The 11,244-nt window shown below is 37.0% G+C and overlaps 1 protein-coding gene across 3 annotated transcripts; it reads right to left on the minus strand.

Annotated features, from left to right (window-relative positions):
* Positions 1 to 293: 293 nt before the first annotated feature.
* On the minus strand, positions 294 to 7,227 carry ntan1 (N-terminal asparagine amidase). Of its 3 annotated transcripts, none has more exons than XM_051897596.1 (11): positions 7,004 to 7,226; positions 6,309 to 6,411; positions 6,167 to 6,232; positions 5,971 to 6,079; positions 5,796 to 5,869; positions 5,661 to 5,714; positions 3,146 to 3,199; positions 2,362 to 2,459; positions 2,094 to 2,207; positions 1,898 to 2,006; positions 294 to 900 (listed from the first exon to the last, which is right to left on the minus strand). In XM_051897596.1, exons 1-11 carry the CDS (start codon positions 7,082 to 7,084, stop codon positions 764 to 766), a joined length of 999 nt encoding a protein of 332 aa, XP_051753556.1. In that variant the 5' UTR covers positions 7,085 to 7,226; the 3' UTR covers positions 294 to 763. The 3 variants fall into 3 exon arrangements, with proteins under 3 accessions (XP_051753556.1, XP_051753557.1, XP_051753558.1); XM_051897598.1 differs by having other exon boundaries at positions 852 to 1,698; positions 7,004 to 7,227; XM_051897597.1 differs by lacking the exon at positions 1,898 to 2,006 and having other exon boundaries at positions 7,004 to 7,220.
* Between the last annotated feature and the right edge of the window lie 4,017 nt (positions 7,228 to 11,244).

Raw genomic sequence — 11,244 nt, forward strand, 5'->3', positions numbered from 1 at the left:
TATGCAGCCCCGTTTGACTGGAATCACCTTCAATCGAGACTGAAGTTACAAAATTTGTTGTCTTTGGATCAATTTAAAATAGTCATTCGGCAAATGGAAGTTGATTCAATGAAATGTAATTGTTTTTAATTTTGTTTGTACTGTGTAAGTCTGTGTTGAAACTAATTGTATTGCTGCTCATTTTGGCCAGGTCACTCCTGTGAAAGAGATTTTTAATCTCAGTGAGTCTTTCCTGGTTAAATAAAAAATAAAAAAAATAATTATATAAAGGTCTCAATATATAAAACATCATGTTTCCTCTGGTATCAGAATTTTAATTCTCTTATTTCTCCTCAAAGGACATAAACATACAGTATTTACAGTTTCTCAAATGAATTCATAAAGAGCAAATGAGAAGCAGCTGGATGTTAGGAAGAAAACAACACAACATCATATTAGTTAAAAATAAAAGACATGTCTTATGATGCATATACACATTTGCATTGACATACATAACATATATGAAACAAAATAGAAATAAAAGAGTTAATAGGCTCCTGTTTCTATTTAAAGGCCGGCAGGTGCAGTCTTTGAAAAGTTTATCAATGACACATGAGTAAAACCATCATCAGATATTTCACTCTGCATAGAAATCACCTTCACAGCAGGCTTCAGATCAGAGTAAAGGAGCTTCTACTTTAACCGGCAGATGGTCAAAGGCCTTTGGTTGGCTTTCAGTGGGTCACAGAGGTCAGCGTTTTAGACTCTCTTCCAGTGGCCCTCTTCAGAGCGGCGGTAGAGCTGCGGCTGTCGGCCCGGAAACAGCACGTCTGCACTCGGATGATCCAGCAGGAACTGGATGGTGGATTTGATGTGCTGGACAAAGTGAGGAGGTTCTGCGTACGGGGACGTGGACAAAAACTGATGGACAAACCAGACGAGAAATGAGTTAAATAAGCAGAGCTTCTTTTTTTTATCAAGTAAAAGTATTTTAATATAATTGTACGAACATCCACCTTTAAGCTTGTGATGCACATGTCTTCTTGCAGTGAAATCTGTATCTTCAAAATCGTAAATCGTATTCTTCAAAAAGCTTACGCTGTATGTCCTATGCCTTCCCTATTCAACTTATGGAACGAATGCAGCGCCAGTTCCATTTTTACCGTAAGTAGAATAGGGAAGGCGTAGGACATACAGCGTAAGCTTTTTGAAGAATTCGAAAGTACGGTTTTGGCGGAAGCACTTGGAAGGCGATCATTTGTTTATATAAAGCATATACATTTACATTTTTTTTGAAAATGACCGATCATTTCGCTAGATAAGACCCTTATTCCTCGTCTGGTATCATTTAAAGCCCTTTGAAGCTGCACTGAAACTGTAATTTTGACCTTCAACTGTTTGGAGGCCATTGAAGTCCATTATAAGGAGAATAATCCTGTAATGTTTTCATCAAAAACCTTAATTTCTTTTTGACTGAAGAAAGAAAGACATGAACATCTTGGATGACATGGGGGTGAGTAAATTATCAGGAAAATTTTATATGAAAGTGAACTAATCCTTTAAGAATAACTTTTATATTATATTTCAAGGTGAACACTCACTGGACTGAAGAAGTGAGGTTTACTTGCTTATCCACTATCCAGACATCAATTTATAGAAAAATCATGTTCAAATGTGAGTCTCAAATATGATCATCAGGCTTTTGAGGAAGGCTTTCATCTGTCAATCATCATTGTATTGCATTATGTTTTAAAACTAGAGCTTTGATCATAAAACTAAGCATTTAAATATCATTTTACCAAGACATTTTGAAACATATTGGCAGATATTGATATTTATATGCATTTTATGAAAGTATCTGCTATACTTTTATCAAGAAATCAGTGATTTACAATACAAGCATCAGAATTATACTTACTTTTTGTCCATAAAATATCAGCATCTGCACCAAATTGCATATTTTTGCTCAGTTTGCTCCTCTGAATAAAACAACTGTTTTTTTTCCTCCATATTCTCACTATATCACACTATATGAGGAATAAAAACCTGATGTATCAAATATACTCAACAAAAGCATATATGCAAACTTTCATATATTTGATGGGCTTTCAGACCTGTAGGATGGTTTTATCATCTTGAGACAGCCAGAAGCCCATGTCATTGTTTGGCGTCCATCTGCACGGGCCAATTTTTACAAGCTCTCTGCTGGAATCATACACTTCAACCATCTGTCAATAACACACACCAATTTTTATATAACAATTAGTTACGGTGCATCAGTTTGACTACTCAGATTCTGATTGGTCAGCATCATGCAGTCATGCAGTTTATAATGCTACATTCGCTACATTTGGCCATTGCAGGACAGCTTCATCTATGTACCTGTCCACCAGAGAAGGTGCGTGCAGATCGGAGCTCCTCCGCCGGTCCTCGACATGCAAACGATGCTGGAAACACGTGACCCGTTTTAACGTTAACACCTGCATTCAGACAGAAACACTCACGTGTAAAGCTGCATAATTGATGGAAATAAAACTGATATGGCTTGTAACAAGAAATGCCTATAAACTAGCGGTTTACACAACAGAAGAGAAGCTTTAAGGCTCCTGTGGTTTTCCACCAAAATAAAAAGCTTGTTGGATTAACACTAGAAAATAAAGAAATTAATAACAGTTTTACTATAAAATAATGTTATTATATTATTTTTCTTAATTACTCATTTAAATAATTAATAATAAATTAATATTTTTAACAAACACTTTTTTATTTTATAGAGAAATGTATAATAATATATTTAGTAATAATAATAATCATTAAAAAATAATAATAAATATAATTATAATTATTATTATTATTTTATTAGCCAAAAAAATTTCATCACACAAATTTTGGCTAAACAAGCAAAAACCTGGACCTTAAAAAAATATTTTAAATTACAATCACAATATTTTTCCGAAAAATCACAATTTGACTGCACTGGTCAGACTTTATGTTTATTGTTGTGTGAAACCGGTGAGGACATCGAAAAATGTGTCTATTTAGTGTTTTTTTACATTATTGTGCAACACCCTGTATTTCTCTTTCATTACATTCAATTCATAATGCAAATTCACAACTTAGATAACATCATGAAGAGAAGGTGATATTCAGAGAAGTTACACTGTACCTATCCCATACACCACGGGCCGATGAATCCCCTCTGTGATGACATCATTCATGTCTGAAGAAACATAATTATGTTATGCATTTATGCATTGCAGGTATGTTATCATGCACTACATTTCAGAGTTTTCTGAAGTCATACAACAGCTCTGTGTGAAGAACAGACCCAAAAAACTGAATAAAATGCAATGTGTCAACGGCACATTTAAGCCGTTATTTTAAGATGCAATATGTAAAATTTCTGTCCGCTAGAGGTCGCTAGAGGCCTATTCAGAACAAAGGCGTAGCTTGATGACGGCAAGTTTGAGCACGGAATCTTGGGACATGTGGTCTTCACATCATAGCCGGTGGAAACAATCGGGATAGAACTCAGGAAGAAATCACGTTCATGGATGCGATTATTAACGTTACTGTAGTATGAAGCAGAGCAGGACCGAGTGTTGTGGGAGCTGAACGAGGCCGCTGGAGCGATTGCGCAACACACGCCTCATGGGCAGCGGAACTTTTATTATGCCACAGTCGCCGGCACCGCTTCCGTTTTTCCGGTCATGAGTATGAGGTAATGCAGCTCTGTTTATCATATTAGATACATTTGAGCGTGTTGAAAATGATGTTATAACGTTACTCTGTGCGTTCGCTCGGCGGCTGATGTCAGACACTTGTTTGAGACACACTGCAGTAAGCTAGATCGATTTTAGAATATCATATTAAATACTGGATGGCTTATGTTGATAAATCGCATGAAATTCATTTTAAAACGTATTGTATGATGGAGAAAATGCTGTATTACTGTTACTAAAAATAAAGCTGCATCTGATTATGCTATGTTAGCTACTTCACAAAATACTGTTTTTCTCTGAGGCATTTTAAAAGCATGGTACTCGCAAAAAAATCAAGAAAATCAGATTTAAACAATAAGACTAAACTTGTTGAGCTATATAACAACAATTAGTTTTCTGTCTATAAATGTAACCAAACAGTTGTTCCCTTGTCTATTAAAACATGTAATATATTAAAGCGTCTTTGGTGTTTCCATGGTTTCTACAAAATAAAACCGGAAACCGAGGCAGACCGAGGGTTAACGCGGGTATGACGCAATTGACAGGCGACTCCTCACACGTCCCGGAGCCTTGGTTAAAATTGCAATTTTCTCACGATTTACAAATAGTTGGAAACATTTGGGATATTGTAAGTACTCAAGTGAACAAAATATATAACACCGGCTTAGTGGTTTTTGGATATTTTACTGCAAAAATCTTTTTTGCAGTATCTTACATTAGCAAAGCTGCTGAAGAAAGGAACAATTTTCCATGAATAATGACTTAAATTTGTGTCTGTTCCTCTCATAAAGCATAATTTGACCTCAGATGATTTGGAAAATAGTGCATAAATTGTAGTGACAAATTTTCCAGTGCTTTTTTTTTGAATGTGGTCACTATGAGCTTTCATCATACGAAAATTTTTCTGTTGTGGTCAACAGAAAGGACAAAATTACACAGGTTTACATTTTAAGAGTGAACTATCCCTTTAAATGGGCTACATGTGAGAATTTCATGTATTAATCGTTTTTAAAATTTTAATGCCAATGTTTGAACAACTTTTAACGAACCTTAAAAAAAACGAGACCTTCTATGATTTCCTAGGTTGTCTATGAAAGCCTGTCGACTGATTTTTACGTGAAGGACTTGGGAAGTTTTTGCCGGGAAAACGTAAACGTCATATCATCATGGATATGACATTTACGCCAATAATGCAGAAAGAGCTATTCAAGTGTCATGCAAAGAAAAGGGATTACTGCAAACTATAGGCTCACATGGTCAGATATATATAGTCTATAATCTCAAATATACTTTATAATCAAACTATCATGTAATTTTAATGACCTCATCCGTCGACATGATGCCGATGAATCTCAGAGCTGCTGAAAATATATCCACATCACTATGATCAGATGCTTTCTTAACTGCTGTTTTCTCATCGCTGTTATTTTTGTTGTGTGTTTACTTTGTTATTGAGAAGAAAGTGCTCAGCATATATTTACATATTCATCTAAACGTCGCTCTCAGTAGCGTGGGCGGCGTCAGGATATTTGCTAACAGTATATCACTGCAAAAGTTTTTTACTTTCTTACTTCGCCATGAGTATATCGGGACCTTGAATCACGTTCAGTCTCTTGTACGTTACGTGAGCACGAGCAGCAAGTTGCTGGCTGCAGTTCACTTAATGGCCAACGGTGTCGTTAATAACAAGGGTTTCTGAATTCTACATATAGCCCCTTTAAGGTGAATTGACTAATGCTACCTTCACGTGCTATAGGAAATTTGATAATTCCCACTTCTGAAGTCGTGATTATGAGCATATCGCATTCAAGTTTCGACATGAGAGGGCGTTCATGTGCATTTTTCCCCCTGGGAAACTCAGGGGGGAAAAGATAATTCAGAAAGAACGTGAAGGCAGCATAAGAGAAACTTCAGAATTTGGCATGTCCTGACAGTAAATGACACAAACGCTCCTCTGACCTGTGATGCAGCACGTCTCCAGGTGAATGTCTTCCTTCTGTTTTTGAAAGGCAGCTGTAAAGCAAAACATTCCATCTCATATTTTGATCTCACAGTGAATGTTTCGTCTTCATTGCACATTTGTACACAACGTACCCAGAATACTAAGGCTGAGTGAGTGAGAGGTCTTTCTGTCGTCATCAAAACCCCCAGCAAGATGCAGCTCCAGTCTGAAGACACAAACACCCACATTAAATCATGCAGACACTCCTAAAGTCCTTTATATTTGATAAACCCAGTGGAGTTGGTGATGCATGATGATCTACAGCACCTGCCCTCTTTAACAGGGTTACTTTTAGAGGTCACAGCATTGACTATGAGAGGAACTTCAGTCCATGTGCTGGAACCATCACAGTGTGCAAGGCAAGTCGCTCCACTGCCTTCAGAACAGAATAAATACAGGATCAGACACACAAACGTACAGTAAAATGGCATCAGATATTGATTTGATGAAGGTTTTGTGTTACCTGTGTGTCGGAGCACGACTAAATGGCATGTTGTGGCATCATCGGAGCCCAGGATAGAGACAGAATCTGAGGAAAGAGAAACATCAGTGTCCATTTGATTGACACATGGCAGGAGCTCATCAGATCATCGGCACACACTCACTGTCCGCTGGTGTGGTGGATGCAAACTCTCGCTGCTGGATGTACAGGAGCTGTTTAGGGTCCACAGACTCTGGACTGCTGGACACAAACTGCTTCGCACTTTCCTGAGACAGACACATCAATGTGTCAAAACCACATAGACGTCCTCTACTGTCAAATGACTATATGTACTGTATTTAAACAATGAAAAAAAAAAAAAAAAAAAACGATGGATATGAATGTTTTTAACATTAAGATGCATATAGGAATTCAAGTTTACATTTTTAGTTTTTTTTAAAAATTATTATACATTTTTACAATTCATTTAAATAGTTACAATAACTGAAATATGAAAAATAAATGTATAAAATTATACAGACATTGCATGTAGTCTGTATATGAGCTAATTAATGAGTTCATGATGAACACTGCATGCAAAAAATAAGAGCATTATTAGAAGAAACCTGTTTATTATATATATATATATATATATATATATATATATATATATACATACTAAAAATAAATACATTGATATTTAAGGTTTTATTTGAATGATTTCTATTTTCTACCTGTTTATCTCGTACATCACGAGTTTTTAAATATAAAGTGAAAGAGGGTCTATGTATTACAGTCTGTGCATTCATACTTCCGTATTATATTACTTAGAATATTAAAGTGGCTATCGGATTACTATTTTTGAATATTATTTTGTACCTTCAGATGCGGGTATTTGCTGAAGAGTTCTGCGACTGAGTTCACGCGCTCTATTCGCTTATTCTGAGTCAACAGCGGCATCTTGACAGTAATTAAATCTGATCATTTCATTAAACTTTGATAATTAATAACTCTGTCATGTGAGATTCTCCGCCATCTCACCACTGCACCGCCGCATTCTCTTCCGCTTTGCTCACAAGACAGGTCATGTGACTCGGAATATTAGAACTGATTCGCTAGAAGGGACATTAACCGGAAATCAGTTTAACTTTAGAACAAAATCCAGAGGAAAGGCTGATGCAGTTTTATCATCTGCGATAACGGCAATTAATAAACGTCTCATCATTTAAAAAAAAGGTATTTAATTGTAGGCCATTGTGGAACATATAGAAATTTTCTGACATCTAGCTTGCATAATAATTAAATAAAATAATTATTTAAAAAATATTAAATAAATTATTTAAAAATATATTATAATGTGTAAATAGCGCTGTTGACCAGCAGGCGGCTCTAGTGCATCACGTCTGTCTTTCAATCCTGCAGAGATTTTATTTAATGACATTCAGCGCCTGGTTTTGCTCAAGAGGATTTTTTTTTTTTTTTTTTTTTTTTTTTCTAGAGCTTGAGAAATGTTTAAAAAATGTTCAGATGAGTTAATGTGTAATCCATCTCCTGGTATGGTATGAACACAATGTACAGTGTCCTTAATTTATAAGAATTTTACAGAGTAAAAAATGATTATGTAAAAGCAACCCCTTTATCACTTATGCGATGATGGAAAATATAATTAAATTGACAGTTAACAAATAGTTAAATACTCGAAATGGTTATTAACCTTTAAAAGTAGGCTACTACCATAATTACGAACAGCTTGTTAAAAGTCTTTTTTAAATCCTAATTTACCCTATATTTTAATTTTCTCTTTTATCCCCCCTCCCCCCCTCCATAATTAAACCAGGATGGCAACTCTTAATAGTAAGGTTTACAACTATTTAAATCAAAGAATTAAAGTGCCAACTCACTGTGAGTGTGTATGTATTGATCACACCGTTTATGAGGTTTCCCAGAAACACGTTTACAATAGAATCATGATGTCAGGAATTACTCAGTGTTTAATCACTTTCATTGCACAACTACAGCACATACAGTAACATCTAAAAGTCAGACACCACTAATCTAGAAGCTTCTATTTCACATTTATAATTTACATATTTTTTGAATATTCTAACTTATATAACTTATATGTCCTGTGACTAAACCAAGTTTGTTCTCATTCTGGAGAGCTTAAAGTTCAAACAAATCCAGATCAAATGCCTTTACTACGTCCTTGATTCATTATATATATATATGTATATAGATCAGGCATAACATTATGACCAGCTTCCTAATATTGTGTTGGCCCCCCTTTTGCTGCCAAAACAGCCCTGACCCGTCGAGGCATGGACTCCACTAGACTCCTGAAGGTGTGCTGTGGTATCTGGCACCAAGATGTTCGCAGCAGATCCTTTAAAGGGTTAGTTCACCCAAAAATGAAAATAATGTTATTTATTACTCACCCTCCTGCCCGTTCCACACCCGTAAGACCTTCGTTAATCTTCGGAACACAAATTAAGATATTTTTGTTGAAATCCAATGGCTCAGTGAGGCCTCCATAGCCAGCAATGACATTTCCTCTCTCAAGATCCATTAATGTACTAAAAACATATTTAAATTAGTTCATGTGAGTACAGTGGTTTAATATTAATATTATAAAGCGACGAGAATATTTTTGGTGCACCAAAAAAACAAAATAACGACTTACATAGTGATGGCCGATTTCAAAACACTGCTTCAGGAAGATTCGGAGCGTTATGAATCAGCGTGTCATGATTCGGATCGCGTGTCAAACTGCCAAACTGCTGAAATCACGTGACTTTGGTGCTCCGAACTGCTGATTCGACACGCTGATTCATAATGCTCCGAAGCTTCGTGAAGCAGTGTTTTGAAATCGCCATCACTATATAAGTCGTTATTTTGTTTTTTTGGCGCACCAAAAATATTCTCGTTGCTTTATAATACTAATATTGAACCACTGTACTCACATGAACTGATTTAAATATGTTCTTAATACATTTATGGATCTTGAGAGAGGAAATGTCATTGCTGTGAATGCAGGCCTCACTGAGCCATCGGATGTCAGCAAAAATATCTCAATTTGCATTCTGAAGATTAATGAAGGTCTTACGGGTGTGGAACGGCATGAGGGTGAGTAATAAATTACATTATTTTCATTTTTGGGTGAACTAACCCTTTAAGTCCTGTAAACTGCGAGGTGGGGCCTCCATGGATTGAACTTGTTTGTTCAGCCCATCCCACGGATACTCGAATGGATTGAGATCTGGGGAATTTGGAGGCAAAGTCAACACCTCAAACTCATTGTTGTGCTACTCAAACAATTCCTGAACCATTTTTGCTTTGTGGCAGGGCGCATTATCCTGCTGAAAGAGGCCACAGCCACCAAGGAAAATACTGTTTCCATGAAAGGGTGTACATGGTCTGCAACAATGCTTAGGTAGGTGGTACATATCAAAGTAACATCCATATGAATGGCAGGACCCAAGGTTTCCCAGCAGAACATTGCCCAAAGCATCACACTGCCTCCGCCGGCTTGCCTTCTTCCCATAGTGCATCCTGGTGCCATGTGTTCCTCAGATAAGTGACGCACATGCACCCGGCCATCCACGTGATGTAAAAGAAAACGTTATTCATTAGATTAGGCCACCTTCTTCCATTGCTCCATGGTCCAGTTCTGATGCTTACTGCGGTGGTAGACAGGGGTCAGCATGGGCACCCTGACTGGTCTGCAGCTATGCAGCCCTATACACAACAAACTGTGATGCACTATGTATTCGAACACCTTTCTATCAGAACTTCTTGAGCAATTTGAGCTATAGTAGCTCGTCTGTTGGATCGGACCACACGGGCCAGCCTTCACTCCCCACGTGCATCAATGAGCCTTGGCCACCCATGACCCTGTCACTAGTTCACCACTGTTCATTCCTTGGACCACTTTTGATAGATACTGACCACTGCAGACCAGGAACACCCCACAAAAGCTGCAGTTTTGGAGATGCTCTGACCCAGTCGTCCAGCCATCACAGTTTGGCCCTTGTCAAACTCACTCAAATCCTTACGCTTGTTCCCTGGTTTGCGTTTCTTGTTTTTGTACTTTTATTTTAAAGTGTGTTTTCTGTTCCCATTGTTCACGTCCTGTGTTTAGTTCCTGTTTTACTCTGTTTCTATAGTTACTCTTTTATTGTTGCTATAGTGATTGATTACCTTCACCTGTTCCTCTCAGTGTTTGGTGTTCTTTTGCCTGCCTTGCCCCGTGTCTGGATTTACTGTTTTTGCCTGTCTCCTTGTGCCTGGATTTACTTTTATGTTTGTTAATAGTCTTTTGTTGTGTTTGGATCCAACTCTCCCTTGTTTCTGAAACATCCTGCATTAAAATATCAGTCCACAGCAGGCTGGATTTAATTAACTAGAGCACCATTATATAAAACCAAAGAGAATGAGACACCAACTCTCCTTTAGATTCACACACACATCTCTGCTCAGATGCGTTTGATCCGTCGGCCTGTGATTATTCACTCACTGAATGGAACGCATGAAAATTAGGTGTTTTATAATTTTTCTCGGGTGTCTGGTGTTTATTGTCTCAGATGAATACGTCTGCACTTCACAGGAACAGGTGTGCTGTCTAGGAATTGGATGAGTGTTTTAAGCCACTGCATGTGTGAATATTCATACACTGTCATCAAAAGGACGAGTTCTCTGAATCTGAATCAAGAGAACACTAGGAAGTGACCATCATGTACTTGTCACGTATGTGGCCTAAACAGATCCTGTACGTAACAACTGATTCCTGTTAAAGGAAATGGAACTTTAGACATTTCCTGCTTATAAAGAGTTTCCAGCCAATCAGCTGTTGTCTTTCAACCCAGATACAAGTTTCTGCATTAATACAATCATCTAAAAATATCAAAGCTGCAGTGTAATTTACCAGGAAAGAAACTTGAGAAATGTTCATGGACTCCAGATTAGAGACTGGTGAACAAGAAGGAAAGCAAAGACAATAGCTGTTGTTTCCTTAAATGAAAAACAGATCCTTCTTTTGCTGACTTACATTAAATGTTACTAGATAAAAAAATCTTTTAATTCCAGTAAAATCTCAAAGCTGCTTTTAGATATTTTTCATTAAA

Source organism: Ctenopharyngodon idella, chromosome 6 (assembly GCF_019924925.1).
Source record: "Ctenopharyngodon idella isolate HZGC_01 chromosome 6, HZGC01, whole genome shotgun sequence".
Classification (NCBI taxonomy): Eukaryota; Metazoa; Chordata; class Actinopteri; order Cypriniformes; family Xenocyprididae; genus Ctenopharyngodon; species Ctenopharyngodon idella.